The sequence below is a fragment of the Rhinoraja longicauda genome, chromosome 26, assembly GCF_053455715.1.
Source record: "Rhinoraja longicauda isolate Sanriku21f chromosome 26, sRhiLon1.1, whole genome shotgun sequence".
Taxonomy (NCBI): Eukaryota; Metazoa; Chordata; class Chondrichthyes; order Rajiformes; family Arhynchobatidae; genus Rhinoraja; species Rhinoraja longicauda.
Genome location: NC_135978.1, coordinates 2,213,816 through 2,236,256, shown reverse-complemented (window position 1 = coordinate 2,236,256; position 22,441 = coordinate 2,213,816). Strand labels below are relative to the sequence as shown.

The window sequence follows — 22,441 nt, the reverse complement described above, 5'->3', positions numbered from 1 at the left end:
TTACTCTGCTAAAGGAACGATGTTGTTCAGATGGAATGAGTGCAGGGAAGATTTACCAGGATGTTGCAAAGATTTGAGGGCCTGAGCTACAGGGAGAAGTTGAGCAGGCTGAGATTTTATTTCTTGAAGGGCAGGAGGATGAGAGGTGATTCCATAGAGGCGTGTAAGTTCATGAGGTGAATAGATAGAATAGATGCACAGAGTCTTTTACCCACAGTACGGGAAACAAAAACCAGAGGACATAGGTCTAAGGCGAGATGGAAAGATTTAATAGGAATCCGAGGGGCAACTTTTTCACACAGAGGGTGGTGAGTTTATGGAACGAGCTGCCAGAGAAGATAATTGAAGCAAGTGCTATAACAGCATTTAAAAAACATTTAGACAGGTACATGGATAGGGAAGGTTTCGAGGGATGTGGGCCAAACGTGGGCAGGTGGGACCAATGTAGATGGGACATGTTGATTGGTGTGGGCAAGTTGGGCTGAAGGACATCTAACTAGAGCAGATGAGATACCTTAGCAAATTGAACAAAGTTAGACAGAGCTCTAGGGGCTAGTGGAATCAATGGATATGGGGAGAAGGCAGGCACAGGTTACTGATTGTGGATGATCAGCAATGATCATATTGAATAGTGGTGCTGGCTCGAAGGGCATAATGGCCTCCTCCTGCACCTATTTTCTATGTTTCTAAAGGTTTTCAGGAGTACACTGAATAGAAAGCAGTACAAGTGCTTCACCTGGTCCCTGGATCATGGGAAGGAAAAAGGTGAAAGGACAGGAGGTGCAGTTTCTGCAGTAACATGATAAGTACCATGAGAAGGGGGTGGAATGGTCTTGAAGAGGAAAAACGTCACATAAGGAATGATCCCTTCAGCATTCTGAAAGGGGAGGAGAGTAGAAGATGTGCTCATGATGGTATTCTATTGCCAGAAACCAAAGGGAGATCCTTAGTACGTGGAAGGGATGGGCAATGGGAACCACAGCCTTGCTCTGGGTGGGAGGAGGAAGAAACTGAAACGCAGGAACCATTTGTGCACCCTGTCAACCACAGAGGAGGGTAAAGGGGTGAACACTACCCAGTCCATCACCAGCTCTGACCTCCCCACCATCGAGGGGATTTACCGGAGTCGCTGCCTCAAAAAGGCAGCCAGCATCAACAGAGACCCACACCCTGGCTACACACTCATCTCACTCCTGCCATCGGGAAGCAGGTACAGGAGCCTGAAAACTGGAACGTCCAGGTTCAGGAACAGCTTCTTCCCTACAGCCATCAGGCTGTTAAACACTACAACCTCAAATAAGCTCTGAACTACAATAGACTATTATTATTATTATGATTCCACTGCTATTGTTTGTTTATTGAGTGTGTGTGTGTGTGTGTGTGTGTGTGTGTGTGTGTGTGTGTGTGTGTGTGTGTGTGTGTGTGTGTGTGTGTGTGTGTGTGTGTGTGTGTGTGTGTGTGTGTGTGTGTGTCTTTGTGAGTATGTGTATATATACACACAACTTTTTTTTTCTCTCTCATTTATCATTTTGTTTACAGTGTACCATGTTTACATATTGTGTTGGGCTGCAGCAAGAAAGAATGTCATTGTTCTATCTGGGACGCACGACAATAAAACACTCTTGACTCTCTTGACAACTGGGGATAAACAAAAAATCATTGAGAGCGCTGGTGTAGTGATGTTACTACCACACTATTATTGTTTGTTTTTTATGTGTATGTATGTGTGTGTGTGTGTGCGTGTGTATTATATATGTGTGTGTGTGTGTGTATTTTATATATATGTGTGTGTGTGTATATATGTGTGTGTGTGTGTGTGTATATATATATATATATGTGTGTGTGTGTGTGTGTGTGTATTATATATGTGTGTGTGTGTGTGTATTTTATATATATGTGTGTGTGTGTGCGTGTGTGTATTATATATATATGTGCGTGTGTGTGTGTGTCTCCGCGCCCTCATTGAACGGCGACCGCGGGTCAACTCGCGAGGCTTCATCGCCATCGCCACGAAGCCCCACCGCCAGCAATGAGGCTCACCGCCACCGCTCACCGCCGCTGCCAAGGCTCAGCGCCACCGCTCACCACCAGCGCCGAGGCTCAGCGCCACCACTCACCGCCAGCACTGAGGCTCACCGCCACTGCTCACCGCCAGCACTGAGGCTCACCGCCACCGCTCACCGCCGCTGCCAAGGCTCAGCGCCACCGCTCACCACCAGCGCCGAGGCTCACCGCCACCGCTCACCGCCAGCACTGAGGCTCACCGCCACCGCTCACCGCCGCTGCCAAGGCTCAGCGCCACCGCTCACCACCAGCGCCGAGGCTCACTGCCACCGCTCACCGCCACCGCGGAGGCTCACCGGCACCGCTCACCGCCGAGGCTCGCCACCACCGCCGAGGCTCACCGCCACCGCTCACCGGCTCCGCCGAGGCTCACCGCTGCTGCCAAGGCTGCCCTCACAGTGTTATTATTTATAGACCGCGGCTTGCATAAACTGCACTGTAAAGTTATCTGTAAAGGCAGGATGCGATGGACAACTCACCTCCTTATACCGATCAAGCTCTTTCAAATATGTTCGGTCGTAGAAGAGCATCTGTAAGCGCTCCTGGGCATAATTCTGGCAGAGTTCCTCAAAAGTGGCAGCTCTTTCAGGTGAGGTGGCCTTAGGGTTCTGGAATCCAGGGGTGTCCACTATCATTATGGAGCAAAGTGAATGCTGGGAGGACTTGAGAGCCCTGATTTAAAAAGGGAAGCAATGTCAGAAATATCAAACGCTATTAAAATTATGAAATATATTTAAATCTCATTAGTATTGGACCAGACTAAGCGTGTAAGTGTAGATATCTTAGCAGCTTAATTAGAGACCCTTAAATGAGATCATAGATTTGTGTGAATGTCAAACACAGTTGGAAAAAAAATCATGATTTGTTTAATAAAAAATTAACCAAAATACCTTTGGCACATATTTTACGCCAGAAAAAAATTGTGATTTCAAAGGATATCAGTAATGAAATATTTCTCCATACATTTAGTCCATCATGCTTCAGAAATATCACATTTAATTAAGTTAGAAAATGTGCCTTAATAATTTATGTAAGTTTGATAAGAAAAATAAATGGAGGACAAGCTGTATCAGCTGTAATCGGAAAGGGTAATTTAAGACTTCGGCGACAATTTTTTTTTAAAAAACATACTGAAGAACAAAATGGGCACAGCGGTAGAGTTGCTGCCTTCCAGCACCAGGGATCGGATTCCACCCTGACCATGGGTGCTGTCTGCATGGAGTTTGCACGTTCTCCTCATGACCACCTGGGTTTATTCCGGGAGCTCCGCTTTCCTCCCACACTCCGAAGATGTGCAGGTTTGTAGGTTAATTGACGTCGGTAAAAATTGTAAATTGTGCCTAGTGTGTAGGATGGTGTTAGTGTACGGGATGAACGCTGGTCAGTGTGGACTCGGTGGGACGAAGGGCCTCTTTCCGAGCTGTATCTCTAAAGTCTAAAAGTAAAATGGAGAGGAACCAGCTTTGTGGAGCAGATAGCGAATTCTATAGATGCGGTAGAACAATATTCAACATGAGGATGATGTGTAAAGGAGGAAGTGAGGCTGGAAGTATGAAAAACATAAAATTCTGTAACATGTAAACTATGTGTTGTCAACACTGGGCCTGTACTCGCTGGAGTTTAGAAGAATGAAGGGGGACCATTAAAACATACAGAATAGTGAAAGGCTTGGATAGAGTTGGATAGAGGAAGTTTCCACTAGTAGGAGAGTCTAGGATAGAGGTCATAGCCTCAGAATTAAAGGGCGTTCATTTGGAAAGGAGATGAGGAGGATTTTTTTTAGTCAGAGGGTGGTGAATCTGTGGAATTCATTGCCACAGGAGGCTGTGGAGGCCAAGTCAGTGGATATTTTTAAGGCAGAGATCGGTAGATTCTTGATTAGTATGGGTGTCAGAGGTTATGGGGAGAAGGCAGGAGAATGGGGTTAGGAGGGAGAGATAGATCAGCCATGATTGAATGGCGGAGTAGACTTGATGGGCCGAATGGCCTAATTCTACTCCTATCACTTATGACATGACCTTAAGAGTGAGTGAGCACTGAAATTCTACACCTCAAAGGTTGATGTGATTGGTATGACTTTTGGAAGATGCCTGTTCCAAACATACACATTTGTAGTTACGCTGCCATCAAATGCCAATCCAGAGAGTGAAAATAATAGAAGTTTCACCTATTAATGAGTGAGATTAGCACCGTAAACAGCTCCCCATATAAACTGGATGCCATTGCTTCGAGACATTCCATTGCGGTTATCTTGGGCCCTATTAAAACACATACACAATGTTATAATAGTCAAGCTCATACACAATGTTGTAATACTCAAGCTCATACACAATGTTACAATAGTCAAGCTCATATACAATGTCTTGCACCTATTATTCTTAAAAACTTGCATTTCCAAACTGCATAACAGCTGTTATCAGGCAACTGAACCATCCTACCACAACCAGAGAGCAAGCCTGAACTACTATCTACCTCATTGGTGACCCTCGGACTATCCTTGATCGGACTTTACTGGCTTCATTTTGCACTGAACGTTATTCCCTTATCATGTATCCGTCCGTACACAGTGAATGGCTCGATTGTAATCATGTATTGTCTTTCCGCCTAGTGGTTAGCACGCAACAAAAGCTTTTCACTGTACCTCGGTGCACGTAATAATAAACTAAACTTCCTGTTGTAGATGCTGTATTCAGAATGCTTATGCAATATTTAGTTGGCAATTTACAAAATGTCACCAATATTAATATATTGACTAGTATGTTTAGTTGATAATCTATTTTCACAGTAATTATGACAGTTATTTTGCCATAAAAAAGAGTAAAACATCATAATTTTGATTTACACACAAATCTCATTGTAGTGAACACTGTTTAAAGCTGATGATAAATCTGACCGAATTTGTGAACCATACACATCTATGTGTAATAAATCTGTGGCAGCTCAGCGCTATTCACAAGATCAGGAGGAAAGAAATGCGTGTAAATCTACCGAGTGAAATCAATGATGGTGGCAGCCAGGGGAACAATTTCACAGCCACGCATCATTGTCCACTTCTGCGAGCTGGGTTTACAGTGCACAATTGACAGGCAAGCAGACTTACAATCCCAGTTGGTGACAACTTTATGCCTCGTCTTACTTCTTACTCGCAGAAATTTATAACGCCGAAGGAAGGAATTAAAACCACCAGTGTCCGTGCTTGCTGAAGGAGAATTATTTGCCCTACTCTTATCACCCAAGTCCATGGTCCAACGCCTTGTAAACAACAGTAGAGCAGGTGCCCTTTCAGATGGCAAATGGCTGATCTGTGACCCACCCATTCAGGTAAACACAAAATGCTGGAGTAACAGTGGGACAGGCAGCATCTGGAGAGAAGGGATGGGTGACGCTTCGGGTTGAGACCCTTCTTCAGACCTTCTTCAGTGATGTTTCAGTCTGAAGTCAGAGGGAGTCTGAAGAAGAGTCTCGACCTGAAACGTCACCCATTCCTTCTCTCCAGGGATACTGCCTGACCCGCTGAGTTACTCCAGCACTTTGTGTCTATCTTTGGTTTAAAGCAGCATCTGCAGTTCCTTCCTCCACATTCCTTCTCCTGAGCTTGTCTCTGACCCTTCTAATACCTTACATCTCTGTCCCTCTGTGAAGGGAAATGGGCCCTTCTCTTTTTTCTGAAAAACACAGTATCTCAGCCCTGGGGAAGTAAACTATATCTTCCATGATTCGTTACTTACTGCTCATTGATTTCAACATTTGCTCGTAACAGAGCTGTAAATAAAATACAATCTATTGACTGTAATGAGCACTGGAATATTGTGAGGCACTATGCAAGCATAACCCACTTCAAGCCTAAGAGACCTAGCAAAATACTGTTTTAAATGCCAATAATTAAAGACGAATATACCTTAGTGAAGCACCATGACCATATATTGACATTTTAATATTAGAGTCATAGAGTGAAAACGGGGCCTTCATCCCAACTTGCCCACACCGACCAACATGCCCCATCTGCACTAGTCCCACCTGCCCAACCTGACCAACATGCCCCATCTACACTAGTCCCACCTGCCCACACCGACCATCATGCCCCATCTACACTAGTCCCACCTGCCCACACTGACCAACATGCCCCATCTGCACTAGTCCCACACCGACCAACATGCCCCATCTGCACTAGTCCCACCTGCCCACACCGACCAACATGCCCCATCTGCACTAGTCCCACACCGACCAACATGCCCCATCTGCACTAGTCCCACACCGACCAACATGCCCCTCTGCACTAGTCCCACCTGCCCACACCGACCAACATGCCCCATCTACACTAGTCCCACCTGCCCACACCGACCAACATGCCCCATCTACACTAGTCCCACCTGCCCACACCGACCAACATGCCCCTCTGCACTAGTCCCACATGCCCACACCGACCAACATGCCCCATCTGCACTAGTCCCACCTGCCCGCGTTTGACCCATATCCCTCTAAACCTGTCTTATCCATGTACCTGTCTAAATGTTTCTTAAACAAGACAATGGAACAGCCTCAACAACCTCCTCTGTCAGCTCTTTCCATACACCCACCACCTTTTGTGTGAAAAAGTTGTCCCTTGGGTTCAGATTGAATCTTTCCCCCTGACCCCCCCTCCCCCCCCCCCCCCACCTTAAACCTATGCACATTGGTTCTTGATACCCCCATTTAGTGTGTAAAAGCCAGAGCATTTCCCAAGGTTATTTGATCAGAGTCACTTGTTATAAAAATGACATCAAATAAAATGTTACGGTTACCTGAGCCATCTCCCTGTCCACTGTCATCGGGACCTTGACGAAATGAAGTTGATCTCTGAACCTTTGATTGGTGTTTAAACAATGCAGAGGACAATTCCTCCAAGTTGCAGCCCAATAGATAAGCTGCTTTTTGTCCCCACTCATGTCGAGCAAACTGTCTCCTGCCAGCTGGAATATGCAAAAATAAGGACTAGTTTAATGATTACTTAAAGATCACTATACTAGAATATACACATTTAATACAGTACCAGCACGGTGGCGCAGCGGTAGAGTTGCTGCGAAAACTAGCAACTTGATGTATAAAGAGACTTGATTTTTTTTTTAATTTGCAGATCACGAGTTTCATTACTAATTATTAATGGTCACTGAAGCTCGATGGAAAATGGTGGCAAGCCAGCAACCCGAACAATTTGTGTACTGTGGTGCAGCGTAGAGTTGCTGCTTTACAGCGCCAGAGACTCAAGTTTGATCCTGACCACGGGTGCTGCCTGTATGGAGTTTGTATGTTCTCCTTGTGACCTGTGTGGGTTTTCTCCGGGTGCTCCGGTTTCCTCCCACACTCCAAAGACGTACAGGTTTGCAGGTTAATTGGCTTCAGTAAAAAATTTAATTGTCCCTAGTGTGCGTAGGATAGTGTTAGTGTACGGGGACAGCTGGTCGGCGCAGACTCGGTGGGCCGAAGGGCCTGTTCCCACCCTGTATCTCTAAACTAAATTAAACTAGTAAGAGAACAAAACTAACAACATCCCAACAGTTAATTTGTGATCAGACTATTTGACAGCAAAGTCTGACTGTCACCTGCACTCATGATTCCTGTCACGATATGTGTTACACACACATTGTCATTAGCGACAGTCAAATACAATGAGAAAACATTTCTTTCTCCATTTTAGATCCACCAGGATTTCCACACTCTCTTGTAAGCAGTATTTTATATAACTTATGCATTTATCCAATGGTGAAGAAGAAATCATAATGACCCTCATCTAACTCTTGATATCCAACATTAAGACTGCACGGCAGAAGAAGATACAAATAACAAAATTAGTCATGCTGATAAACAAAATATAACAATTATACATTCAGATGCATGAGAACACATTGAAGCAGTACAAATTACATTTAAAAGAATAAGATGCACGAGAAGATTTTAAAAATAGATTCCTTAATTTGTTGTTGAAGTTCTCTAGAAATCAATTTCCAGCACTTCAAAGCAATAAAATAATCAAAGTTCGACCATTATCTTCTGTTTAGAGTTAATGACAGAGCTTGTTCTGGCCTATTACATGAGTGAGGTCAGGACTCCACCTAGTTTCCAACATTTTAAATGTTTTAAGGCACTGTTACTCCCTTAAATTAAATTATTGGCTGAATAAATCATCCCCTCAATTAAAGATAGACACAAAATGCTGGAGTAACTCAGCGGGTCAGGCAGCATCTCTGGAGAGAAGGAATGGGTGACGTTTCGGGTCGAGGCCCTTCTTCAGACTTCGGGTCTCGACCCGAAACGTCACCCATTCCTTCTCTTCAGAGATGCTGCCTGTCCCGCTGAGTTACTCCAGCTTTTTGTGTCTATCTTCGGTTTAAACCAGCATCTGCTGTTCCTTCCTCCACATCCCCTCAATTCACGTGGCCATCATTAAATTGTAGGTATTGCAGATTTTAAAAATCATGGCACGATCAATGGGCAGGATTACAATTTTTTTACAGAGCCAGGTTCAGCTGAAAACAAGGTTGTGGGTTGTTGAAATGGTCTTTCCTTTCAAAGGATCTTCCTCCAATTTAATCACGATATGTCCACTAAATGTTTTTGTACCACCTTCAACAAAGCTCCATGAAATTGTGTTTTAAACGCTGATGTGACTGAATCTACTTTAAAAATGTTTGAATAACTTCACTGCATCATTCCCATTTTGACCGGTAGCAAATCTCTTTCATTTAACCAGAATGTACGATTAACATAATAATGAGTGAATAACTTTTGAAAAGGGAAACACTCTTTATGTTTGTGGATAACTTTAGATTTCAAAGATACAGCACGGAAACAGGCCCTTTGGCCCACCGATTCAGCCCCGACCAGCGCCCACCCCGTACAACAGCACTAACCTACACACTGGGGACAAATAACAAGAGTGTTTTATTGTCATATGTCCCAGATAGGACAATGAAATTCTTACTTACTGCAGCACAACACTATATGTAAACATAGTACACTGTAAACAATATGATGAGCGGGGAAAAAATCAGTATGTATATATACACATACTTAGAAATACACATTTATATATATCTCTCTCCCTCCCCCATATCTATATATGTATATATATATATATATACACACACACACACGCGCACACAAAAACAAACAATCGCAGTGCAATAATAACAATAATACTCTATTGTAGTTCAGAGTTTATTTGAGGTTGTAGTGTTGAATAGCCTGATGGCTGTAGGTAAGAAGCTGTTCCTGAACCTGGATGTTACAGTTTCCAGGCTTCTGTACCTTCTTCCCGATGGCTGGAGTGAAATGAGTGTGTGGCCAGGGTGGTGTGGGTCTCTGACGATGCAGGCTGCCTTTCTGAGGCAGCAACTCCGGTAAATCCCTTTGATGGTGGGGAGGTCAGAGCTGGTGATGGACCGGGCAGTGTTCACAACTTCTTGCAGTCTATCCGCTCCTGGACATTCAAGATGCCGAACCAGGCCGTGATGCATCAGTCAAGGTGCTCTCTACTGCACACCTGCAGAAGTTCAAGAGAATCCTCTCTGACATACCGAATCTCCGTAATCTTCTCAGGATGTAGAGGCATTGATGTGCTTTATTTATGATTGGCAATTAACCTACAAACTTGCATGTCTTCGAAGCGTGGGAGGAAACCGGAGCAACCGGAGAAAATCCACAGGGGTCACGGGGAGAACGTGCAAACCCCGTGCAGACAGCACCTGCAGTCAGGATGGAACCCGGGTCTCTGGCGCTGTAAGGCAGCAACTCTACCGCTGCACCACCATGTCGCCTATGAACTTATGAACTTATAAACTAACTTTAGCAACACAAGAAACTACAGATGCAAACCTCAGGGACAACCATTTCACTCAGAGGGTAGTCCGTATCTGGAACGAGCTCCACAGGAAGCTATAGAAGCAGATATAATTATGACTTTTAAAAGACATTTGGACAGATGTATGGATAGAATGAGCCAAATGCAGGCAAATGGGACTAGCCCGGTATGCTAACTGCCAAGTATCTGTGACTGACATGGGAACGTGGTATGGAGAAGCCAAAAAAAAAATTGTGCTTTTGCCCAGTTGATCCTCCTTTGGTGGTAATTAATAAATTACATATAGAGGTTATTATATTTCTGTAATGTTGTGGAGGTTATCCTTACGTTGGGTTCACTGAAGGTGCAGTATCATAATTTAAGAGGAACAGGTTTTCCAGGAAATGCAGGAAAAATGTTCCCGATGTTGGGGGAGTCCAGAACCAGGGGTCACAGTTTAAGAATAAGGGGTCGGCCATTTAGGACTGAGATGATGAAAAACTTTTTCACCCAGAGAGTTGTGAATCTGTGAAATCTCTGCCACAGAGGGCAGTGGAGGCCAATTCACTGGATGTTTTCAAGAGAGTTAGATGTAGCTCCTAGGGCTAACGGATTCAAGGGATATGGTGAGAAAGCAGGAACGAGGTACAGATTTTGGATGATCAGCCATGATCGTATTGAATGGCGGTGCTGGCTCGAACGGCTGAAGGGCATACTCCTGCACCTATTGTCTATGTTTCTATGTTTCCACATAACCAGCTCCAAGTAAACTTAAAGATATTCTCAGAACACATTGGGCAGCATGGTGGCGTGGCGGTAGAGTTGCTGCCTTACAGCGAATGCAGCGCCGGAGACCCGGGTTCCATGAAGATGGGTGCTGTCTGTACAGAGTTTGTACGTTCTCCCCGTGACCTGCGTGGGTTTTCTCCGAGATCTTCGGTTTCCTCCCACACTCCAAAGACGTGCAGGTTTGTAGGTTAATTAGCTTGGTAAATGTAGGAATTGTCCCTATTGGGTATAGGCTAGTGTTAATGTGCAGGGATCGCTGGTCGGCGCGGACCCGGTGGGCCGAAAGGGCCTGTTTCCGCGATGTTTCTCTAAAAACTAAAACTAAGGACAGTTTGTGGAGTACTAAGTTTACAGAGTACAAGGTTTACATATTGTGTTGTGCTGCTGCAAGTAAGAATGTCATTGTTCTGTGTGGGACATATGACAATAAAACACTCCTGACTCTTGAGATCCATAGAAGGAATGAGACGAATCAGAAAAAAATGATTCTGGTGGTGGATTTAGTTTCTTCTGTTTACACTGAAACATTAACAATGACGTAACCCTCCACCACATTGCCTGTGCCATATGTGAGTGGAAGGGTGGTGACATGCCATGAAATGGCTGGCATTCATTTTGGTAAGTCTCAATGTGAGCATTGCTCAGCGTAAGTGCCAGGAAGTGCCAACGCCAGAGTACAACTTCACAGGTTAGGAGCCCAGCTCTGAAGCAACATTCTGCGCACAGATCATGTGTGAAAAAAAGAAACTCGCTGCCACTTCCCACATTAGTGCCTGGCACAGGATTCATCTACTCCATCAGTTAAATGTGTAGGGAGGACCTGCAGACGCTGGTTTACATCGCAGATAGACACAAAGTGCTGGAGTAACTCAGTGGGACAGGCAGCATCTCTGGATAGAAGGAATGGGTGACTTTTCTTCTGACTCAGTCTGAAGAAGGGTCTCCACCCGAAATGTTAGTACACATTTGTGAATATTAGTTCACACTTGTATGTCTACAACTCTGCAGCTCTGTCTCATCGTTGAAGATAGAAATGAAATACTGGAGTAACTCAGCGGGACAGGCAGCATCTCTTGATGGAAGGAATGGGTGACGTTTCGGGTCGAAACCCTTCTTCACTCTGACCCGAAACGTCACCCATTCCTTCTCTCCAGAGATGCTGCCCGTCTATCTTCAGTTTAAACCAGCACCTGCAGTTTCCTTCCTACACATTTCACTGGAAACGCACTAGATGTCAAAACCTTACATATTTGAATGGGTTGCACTCCCTTGAAGATGTTATCAGAAACCCAGCAATAAATCAAATGTTTATCAAGGGAGCATAATAAAATGTATTCAGGTTCACTTAGGAGGGAACTCAAGTGAGCAAATATTAATAGCTTAAAGGACAGAAGAAACATGGCAATCCTTCTGTCAACAGGCTGGATTTGGAAAGACGGAAGCTTTCAAAAAATGGAAATGGATTTCTGTTAAATATATCAAAGGATGGGGACCTAAGGCAATTAAAATGGACCAACTGAAATGTCAAAGCATGTCGAATAGGCTGAATGATATATCCCACTTTGACTCTGCTTCCATAGGCATTTCTCCAAGGTGCTTGGGGGAATGACACCGAGAACTGTGGGGAACAGTTTTTGGGCACTTGGTGGTGCAGCGGTAGAGTTACTGCCTCACAGCGCCAGAGACCCGAGTTCAATCCTGACTACAGGTGCTGTCTGTACGGAGTTTGCACGTTCTCCCCGTGATCTGCGTGGGCGTTCTCTGAGATCTTCGGTTTCCTCCCACACTCCAAAGACCTACAGGTTTGTAGGTTAATTGGCTTGGTGTAAATGTAAAATTGTCCCTAGTGTGTGTAGAGTAGTGTTAGTGTGCAGGGATCGCTGATCGGTGTGGACTCGGTGAGGCTGTTTCCACACTGTTCCATCTCGAAATGAATTTAAACTGAAGAAAAGAAAACAACTTCTCCATAAAGTTGTTGTATTCATTTGCAAGTCTGACTTTCATTTCAACAGCTGGCAATTTGCACTAAATATCTGAAAATCTACCTCTGCAGTAAAATGAAAGTAAGATACTACATGCATTAGTAGGGTTTGGTATATTATAGTGGATGAAAGATTGGTTACACATCAGGTAAAAAGGTGAAAGAAAGTTTAAAGACATTCAAGTTCTATAAAGACTCAAACTATGTTGCAATTTAACATATCAAAAAAAGAGATTATAGGTATATATAAATACAAAACAACGAACTGTTCTATTACCTTCATCACCGTCTGAGTTGTAATGGAACAGCATGCAACATGCAAACAAAAAGAAAGTGTTAGAAGGCAGTTTCATCTTTGCAATTCAACAGTTAAAAAGACACAACATATATCTTATAGAGGGAAGGTAGACACAAAATGTTGGAGTAACTCAGCGGGTCAGGTAGCATCTCAGGAGAGAAGGAATGGGTGACGTTTAGGGTCGAGACCCTTCTTCAGACTGATACAGAGGAATATTGATCTTATAGAGTATAAAATCATGAGAGGAATAGATCGGGTAGATGCACAGTTGTGTAGGAAAATAACTGCAGATGTTGGTACAAATCGAAGGTATCACAAAATGCTGGAGTAACTCAGCAGGTCAGGCAGCATCTAGGAGAGAAGGAATGGGTGATGTTTCGGGTCGAGACCCTTCTTCAGATGCAGTCTCTTGCCCAGAGTAGGGGAACCGAGGACCAGAGGACATAGGTTCAAGGTGAAGGGGAAAGGATTTAATTGGAATCTGAGGGGTAGCTTTTTCACACATGGAACAAGCTGCCAGAGGAGGTAGTTGAGGCTGGGACTATCCCAACGTTTAAGAAACAGTTAGACAGGCACATGGATAGGACAGGTTTGGAGGGATATCGACCAAACGTGGGCAGGTGGGACTAGTGTAGCTGGGACATGTTGGCTGGTGAGGGTAAGTTGGGCCAAAGGGCCTTGTTTCTACGCTGTATCACTCTGTGACTCTATTACAGTGGAAAACAAGCACTGGAAAACAAGCTAGATATCGCTTCCCACATCCCGCCTGTTTGCCCAACAATTCGTGCCCCCCTGCATCAGTTCCAACAATAAAGTGTGTGCCAAAATTCAAGATCAAGGGATATAAAATTAGGATTTTAGAATGGCAAACTAATTCCAAAACTAAGTACTTAGTTTCACAACAGCTGATAACAATGAATAATTGAAGCAGTAAATGTGAGGTGCTCAGAACTTGTCCTTGGCAATTTCAATTGTTAAAGAGGGCCAAAGCGTGCAAACAATGATGACAGCACAACTTCTCACCGACATTTAAGAAGTAATGAATAAATTATATCAATTTAAAGAAAGCATTGGCCACATATATTAGCCCACACTCCCAGTCACCAGTGAAAGAATGGTGCTCCACATCAAACTCCCTAGATCGCATGCTAAATCTTTGCTAGAAGCTATGTGCTATTGATTTCTCCAATCTACCCCACCATACATCTTGGTAGCATCTGTAGTAATCTGTGACATCCAAGCACAATGAAATCAACATCAGAGCAGTGCAGCCGTTTGAAGAGTTATTTGCCAATAAAGCAGGAAGCCCAAGTACACAGATTGCATTCAAACTTTCAATTATCTTAAAAGAAAGATTTTTTTTTTTTAAAGGATTAAAGCAGTATATTAAACAAACTATAAAACTTGTAGAATTCCAAGACATGGAATGGAGAGAACAACATACCATGTTTTAAAAAAAATAAGTTTTAAGAGTGGATGATGAATTAAAATTATTAATTGGAATCCCCATAGAAACCATTTAATTTAATTGAAGAAGGCTGAACGTTATCAGTAGTTTTATAAAAATGAGAATGCATAGTTATTCACGTGAAATTATTTATATAGTGTTGGATACATTTATGAAGGCTATAACAGGACATCATCGGAGGGGCAGTGAATTACCGCCAACAGAGACTGGATCTCCACACTGAACAACACTCTGCAGAAGCCAGAAGTTGCTCTAACGTTACGCTGTCAAGATGGCAAGTCCCTTCAATTTCAGTATCATTGTTGAGTCATAGAGTGATAGAGTGTGGAAACAGGTCCTTTAGCCCAACCTGCCCACACCGGCCAACATGTCCCAGCTACCCTAGTCCCACTGAATGGCTATGAATGGGAATGAAAACATTTGTGCATGTGGGGAGTTGGACTAGTCCACTCATCAAGCCCCAATAAAACACTTTAAAAATTTTTTTTTAATTTCCATCTACGTTTTCTTCTTTAAAAATGTAGCAATGTAGAAATTTACAGTAAGTAGTGACTTTTTTCTATAATTCTGAGGACAACTGGTGCTCATTGGGAAATGGCATAGTATGGGATGATAACTGAAGGTGTCCCGCCCCCTCCCCTGACATCAGTCTGAAGAAGGGTCTCGACCCGAAACGTCACCCATTCCTTCTCTCCAGAGATGCTGCCTGACTCTCGATTTAAACCAGAGTCTGCAGTTTTCGTTCCTACACATCTTGCCTTTGAAAGGCTGTGCCTTTGAAGTCACATTCTCTCCAAACGTTTACAATGAAGAAAACTGACATTGATACTGCCAGAGGAAGTAGTTGGGGCAGGTACAATTACCATTGACCCAGTGAACATTTAAATGTCTTTTAAATGTTGTAATTGTACCTGCCTTAACTACTTCCTCTGACAGTATCACTGTCAATTTGCTTCATTTTAAACGGTGGGAGAGAATGTGACTTCAAACACGCAGTCTTTCAAAGATTGGTCTGCTAAATAAGATAGAAATCTTACCATGGATCAAATGTAAACTCTTACAACACAGGGTTGTACTGCCATCTGGTGGGCGGCATACAAACTTCAAATGCAAAAAAAACTCAATCGACTTCCAATGATTCCAACAGTTCAAGACGTTTTCCCCTAACATTCCCTTAAAAATATCCACTGACTTGACCTCCACAGCCATCTGTGGCAATGAATTCCACAGTCACTAGAAATACCTGCTCTTCTGAAGCCTGAAATGCAACCACAGGTGAATAAAAACACAGGTAAATGAGTGTGAATGTTATTCAGCATGTTGACCATCTCTCTCATGAGATCAATGCTGATCAATGGCCATCTGTGCATCACATCACTTTGCACCTTTTGGCTTTTCAGTATCTCATGAGTGTTAAGTGTCACACGTTATAAACTATTCATACTGCTTGGCAAAAGAGTTAGACAATAGACAATAGGTGCAGGTGGAGGCCATTCGGCCCTTCGAGCCAGCACCGCCATTCAATGTGATCATGGCTGATCATTCTCAATCAGTACCCCGTTCCTGCCTTCTCCCCATACCCCCTGACTCCGCTATCCTTAAGAGCTTTATCTAGCTCTCTCTTGAATGCATTCAGAGAATTGGCCTCCACTGCCTTCTGAGGCAAAGAATTCCACAGATTCACAACTCTCTGACTGAAAACGTTTTTCCTTATCTCAGTTCTAAATGGCCTACCCCTTATTCTTAAACTGTGGCCCCTTGTTCTGGACTCCCCCAACATTGGGAACATGTTTCCTGCCTCTAACGTGTCCAACCCCTTAATAATCTTATACGTTTCGATAAGATCTCCTCTCATCCTTCTAAATTCCAGTGTATACAAGCCTAGTCGCCATGGAAGCAGAAATTTCATCTATAAACTACCAATAGCGGCAATTAAATCTCTGCAAAAACAGTACTAAGTAAGAGTTTGACAAATTAAGAAAAGAAAAACGAGTTGCATGTAACTTTAAAATGATGGAATTATTTACAAGCACTCGCGCGCGCTCTGACTTGCGCCCCGTGAATAATTAAATAGCGCACCAAAGAGCATTGCTAATTCACGTTTAATAATGTAAGAAGCTATTCACTTTTGTTCTCAGAAGTAGTAATAATTGACCATTAAAGTATCGAGCTTGATAATCCACCTCTGGTTCCCTGTAAATGTTTCCCTTCTACTGGCACACATCGGCTTTCTGTTGCTTACGGAATATATTTGATCAACCTCAACACTGGTCCCATCTTGCTTTGAGTGTTTCATGCAGTCACTGTCACAAGTATATTTTCTCTCCTCGCCTGTAAACAGAAACCATCTGAAAGACCTGCATCTATTTTAACATTTTTGAAAAATATAATAAATTAACTTTTGTAGGAGTTTTTTTCAAATCACATATCCCAGACAATACGAGACAAAGCTAGTACCCTGGACTAACCACACAAACACCCATCAGCTGTGACAAGGCTTGCATGCTAGAAATGGGCTTTAGTTTAGTTTAAAGACACAGCTCGAAAACAGGCCCTCTGGCCCATCGAGTCCACACTGGCTGATCTATCTCTCCCTCCTAACTCCATTCTCCTGCCTTCTCCCCATAACCCCTGACACCCACACTAATCAAGAATCGATACCAACATTTCTGCCAAGTACATAGAATTACAATAAAATAAAACTTGCACCTTCAAATCTTACAGAGTTCAAATCTTACAGGGAGAATAAAGGAAGACTTAATGTGGGAGAGCGGGGGGGGGAGGACAGAGGAGGATGTGGTGCGGGGTTACTTTGTAACGTTGTCAGCGCCCTTCACATAGCGACTATTTGCATACCGTGGGTGTGTGCAAGCAAATAATTCCACTGTGACTTGCCACATGTAACAGACAATAAAGTATTCAATTCAATTCCACACACTCTACCTTTCGTGGCACCTGCTGCACCCAAGTGATAGATGGCAGCCAGGATGTGCCAAAGTGCTTTCTGTTCTTCATTTGAAACCCCAAGCATCTTCAGCGCAGCCTGAAGTTTGTTAAATTGCTGAGCTGCCTTTTGCTTTTCTTCGGGCTGTAAAGACAATTAAAGCAAAACTTTGTGTAGGAAGGAACTGCAGTTGCTGGTTTAAATCGATGACAGACACAAAATGCTGGAGTAACTCAGCGGGACAGGCAGCATCTCTGGAGAGAAGGAATGGGTGACGTTTCGGGTCTGAAGAGGGTCTCGCCGCGAAACGTCACCCATTGCTTTTCTCCAGAGATGCTGCTTGTCCTGCTGATCCGCTGAGTTACTCCAGTATTTTGTGTCTATCTAAAGCAGAACAATATTTGACGAAGAGTTCACACAATAAATGAGATCATTAGGACATGTTTTCAGTTCAACTATAGGCAATTAAAATTGATTACAATAGCAGAGTACACTAGTATCTAAGGTAATCTACCGCAGAAGGGAGATGGTTTAATTGCTTATTCTCACTACAGTTATTATCATCTGGCAGAGTGCTGTTTCAAACAAATGAAATGCCAATGAACAACTGGTCTCATTGTGTGAATGAAGCTTCATAAACCAGTGGGTTACCTGCTCTCTGAGCAGAGATAGAGCAGATTGAGGGGGTAGCAACACTAAGATTAATTTGAGTACTAAGATTAATTGTAATTTGTGGAAACAATTTCATAAAGGAGAGCTGTTAATTTATACTGCACCTGGCCTTTAATATTCACCTTCATCCCATTTTTTTAAAATTTCTGAAAAACAGGTACTTCAGAATTCAACTTTAGTCTTAAACGTGAATTTGTTCCAATTAACCCTCTATTTCTCTGCAACTGCGTTGTCTTTTCAAGCAATGCAAACATTTATAATTTAATTCACTGCCTAATCCGTTTTGAAGGTAAATGTTTCAAATTCTTAGGCATCGGGCATAATCTTAGGGAGGCTTGGGAAGTTCGGCATGTCCCCACCAACTCTCACCAACTTCTCCAGATGCGCTGTTGAAATCATTTTATCGGGATCCATCACAGCTTGGTTTGGAAACAGCTCATCCAAGACCATAAGAAACTGCAGAGAATTGTGGATGCAGCCCAGACCATCACACAAACCAACCTCCCTTCCATTGACTCCATCTACACTTCACGTTGCTTCAGCAAGGCCAGCAGCATCATCAAGGACCAGTCTCACCCTTTTCTCGAGTCATTCCCTCTTCTCCCCTCTCCCGTCAGGCAAGAGGTACAGAAGTTTAAAAACGCACACCTCCAGATTGAAGGACAGTTATCAGTCAATTGAAGCATTCCATCAACAACCAAGGAATGGTCGTGACCTCCCATCTACCTCATTGGAGACCCTCGCACTATCTCTAATCGGACCTTACTAGACTTGATATTGCACGAAACGTTATTCCCTTTATCCTGTGTCTGTACACTGTGGATGGCTTGATTATAATCATATATAGTCTTTCCGCTGACTGGTTAAGCCGCAAACAAAAGCTTTTCACTGTATCTAGGTACATGTGACAATAAACTAAACTGAAGTAATTGATGTTATGGGAGTGTTATCTGCCGTTCTGGTTGCCCAGCTAGAGGAAGGGGATCACTGAGCTGGTGCCATGCAGCCCACTGGTGGTGGTGCCATCAGGACATTGCCTGCGATGGAGTGTTTCATTCATGAGGAGAGACTGGGCTGGGCTGGATTTGGTTTGCTTGGAGCAGAGGGGGCTGAGGGGAGGCAGATCAAGATCTCATGGGAACACCTCTGCAAGTGGGGTAGCGGCGGTTCATAAAGGCGGCTCACCTCCTCATTCTCAAGGGCAATTAGCGATTGCAACAAACGCTGGCCAGGCCAATGATCCCCACATCACAAAGACTCCGTGCTGTCTGTACGGAGTTTGCACGTTCTCCCCGAGCCCTGCATGGGTTTTCTCTGAGATCTTCGGTTTCCTCCCACACTCCAAAGACGCACAAGTTTGTAGTTTAATTGGCTTGGTATAAATGTAAATTGTCCCTAGTGCGTGCAGGGTAGTGTTAATATGCAGGGATCGCTGGTCGGCGCAGACTCGATGGGCCGAAGAGCCTGTTTCCGCGCTGTATCTCTAAACCAAACTAAAATGAACCTGGATCCTCCCAGGAATTCCATGCCATTTTATAATTATATGAGTAATTATTAAATCAAGCAACTGGGGAATTTTGGCTTGCAATCATTAAAGACTACATCTGTACACTCTGGAGGGCTCGATTGTAATCATGTATGGTATTGCTTTCCACTGGCTGGTTAGCACGTACAAAAGCTTTTCACTGTACCTCGGTACACGTGACAATTAACTAAGCTCATCATCAAAAAATTAATTATTCTAAAGTCAAAAGATACCTTTGATAAAGGTGCAATTTCAAAAGCATTGTTTCCTGCAAAATGATTCAAATGGAGCTCTGTTCTGTAAGTGACAAAAATAGGAAAACCAGTTACTTGTATGTAAACCATGAAGGACACAGCAAGCAGGTACTTTTAGCATTCAGTGGTAATGTGGAACAGATCAAATGGGATTGATATCACCCACTGTACAACTCCTTTAAACTGTACCACTTCTCCCTCTGTCTGAGACTGAGACTGTCTCCAACCCCCCCCCCCCCCCCCCCCCTTTGCACATCCCCAATCCTTTCCAGTCGTCACTTTAATTTCACATTTCATGCATTTTGTGTTTTTGTGACTTTTGTCAGATCAATTTCCCTCCTGGGATAAATAAGGTTCTATCGTATCGTATTTTCCATTGTTTCCATTCCTGTATCCTTCCCAAGACCACTCGTGCAGCCATTAGCTTTCAGGTCTCCAAAGAACATTATTTTAGATTCAAAGCACTTATTGCTTTAACAATGGCTGAATGGGAGATACCAGAGGGTAACGGTTGACAATTGTATGTCAGGTTGGAGGCCAGTGTCTAGTGGAGTGCCCCAAGGATCTGTGTTGGGTCCACTGTTGTTTGTCATTTACATTAATGATCTGGATGATGGTGTGGCAAATTGGATTAGTAAATATGCAGATGATACTAAGATAGGTGGAGTAGTTGATAGTGAGGTAGATTTTCAAAGTCTACAGAGAGACTTGAGAGTGGGGAAGATTCCAACAAGGGGAAATAGCTTCAGAATTGAGGGACAAAGGTTTAGGGGTAACATGAGGGGGAACTTCTTTACTCAGAGGGTTGTGGCTGTATGGAATGGGCTTCCGGTGGAAGTGGTGGAGGCTGGCTCGATTTTATTATTTAAGAGTAAATTGGATAGGTATATGGATAGGAGGGGATTGGAGGGTTATGGTCTGAGTGCAGGTAGATGAGACTAGGTCAGGGAGAATGGTCGGCGTGGACTGGTAGGGCCGGACAGGCCTGTTTCCATGCTGTAGTTGTTATATGTTATATATGTTAATAAAACATTGAGCACACAGGGTGCCGATGGAAACTGAATTATTCACAAGATGCAAAAATATTTGCACTTTCAACAGTTTGGTCCAATTCCCAGGACCGCTGAGAGTCTTTTTATTGTTTAGAGGAAGTTATTTGTTCCAGAGTCATAGAGTGATACAGCATGGAAACAGGCCCTTCAGCCCAACTTGCCCACACCGGCCAACATGTCCCAGCTACACTAGTCATAGAGTGATACAGTGTGGAAACAGGCCCTTCGGCCCAACTAGCCCACACTGGCCAACATGTCCCAGCTACACTAATCATAGAGTGATACAGCGTGGAAACAGGCCCCTCAGCCCAACTTGTCCACACCGGCCAACATGTCCCAACTACACTTGTCCCACCTGCCTGCGCTTGGTCCATATCCCTCCAAACCTGTCCTATCCATGTAGTGGTCACACTTCAAAAATATCCAGAATAAAACTGGATCGTCCACCCAACATCTATAGACAATAGACAATAGACAATAGGTGCAGGAGTAGGCCATTCAGCCCTTCGAGCCAGCACCGCCATTCAATGCGATCATGGCTGATCACTCTCAATCAGTACCCCGTTCCTGCCTTCTCCCCATACCCCCTCACTCCGCTACTTCAACACTAGATACTTTAATAAATTAAATACAGACAAAAATAAAATCACTGTCAAACTACAAGTGCAGCTTTTAGAGTCTGATTGTACCTTAGAGTATTGTCGGCACCGGCCATTAGATAGTAGAACACATTGAATGTGCCCTCGGTCCCGGGGTGCTTGGATACCCTGACCTTCTCCAAAAGCATAGTCTGTAAAAAGAGTAATAGGCTTCAAGTGTCTGCATTTTATAAATATTAAACAGATCTATTAAATTAATTTGGTAAAAATGTCCACCATTCTTAGACACAGAAATTAATTGGAAGTCACAATTGGAAGTCACAGTCTGTTTGAATACAAGACTGTAGCCTGAAAAAGGGTCTCGAACGGGTGAAGAAAACCTCACCCATTCCTTCTCTCCAGAGATGCTGCCTGTCCCGCTGAGTTACGCCAGCTTTTTGTGTCTACTGTGGATCAATGACTGCAGGTCAGGAGAAGAAACAAATTAGACCAGCATGATGTGCAGGAAGGAACTGCAGATGCCGGTTTAAACTGAAGATAGACACAAAATGCTGGAGTAACTCAGTGGGACAGGCAGCATCTGTGGAGAGAAAGAATGGGTGAGGTCCCGCTGAGTTACTCCAGCTTTTTGTATCGAGACCAAAACATTTTTGAAAACAATTAAAACAAAATGTTAACTTTGATCCGTTGTCGTGTTGATTTGCTCATCGTAGTGTGACCTGATTCCTCACTGTAATTGGCAACTGAACTCTGTAATTTTGGGCTCCAGCACTTCAAAGCAGTCCTGAACTACCATCTACCTCATTGGTGACCCTCGAACTATCCTTGATCGGACTTTGCTGGCTTTACCTTGCACTAAACGTTATTCCCTTATCATGTATCTATACACTGTAAATGCCTCGATTGTAATCATGTTTCGTATTTCTGCTGGCTGGTTACCCACAACAAAAGCTTTACACTGTTCCTCGGTACATGTGAC

General features: G+C 43.6%; 1 protein-coding gene across 9 annotated transcripts in view; it reads right to left on the bottom strand.

Annotated features, from left to right (window-relative positions):
- The window catches only part of myo18ab (myosin XVIIIA b), a 174,224-nt gene that overhangs the window by 70,619 nt on the left and 81,164 nt on the right, over positions 1-22,441 (bottom strand). For all 9 annotated transcript variants that reach the window (XM_078422485.1, XM_078422486.1, XM_078422487.1 and 6 more), the window contains 6 exons: positions 21,553-21,653; positions 19,791-19,854; positions 17,360-17,504; positions 6,846-7,013; positions 4,232-4,322; positions 2,544-2,736 (listed from right to left, as the gene is read on the bottom strand). In XM_078422485.1, coding sequence (XP_078278611.1) covers positions 2,544-2,736; positions 4,232-4,322; positions 6,846-7,013; positions 17,360-17,504; positions 19,791-19,854; positions 21,553-21,653 — 762 coding nt within the window. The remainder of the gene's footprint in view (positions 1-2,543; positions 2,737-4,231; positions 4,323-6,845; positions 7,014-17,359; positions 17,505-19,790; positions 19,855-21,552; positions 21,654-22,441) is intronic.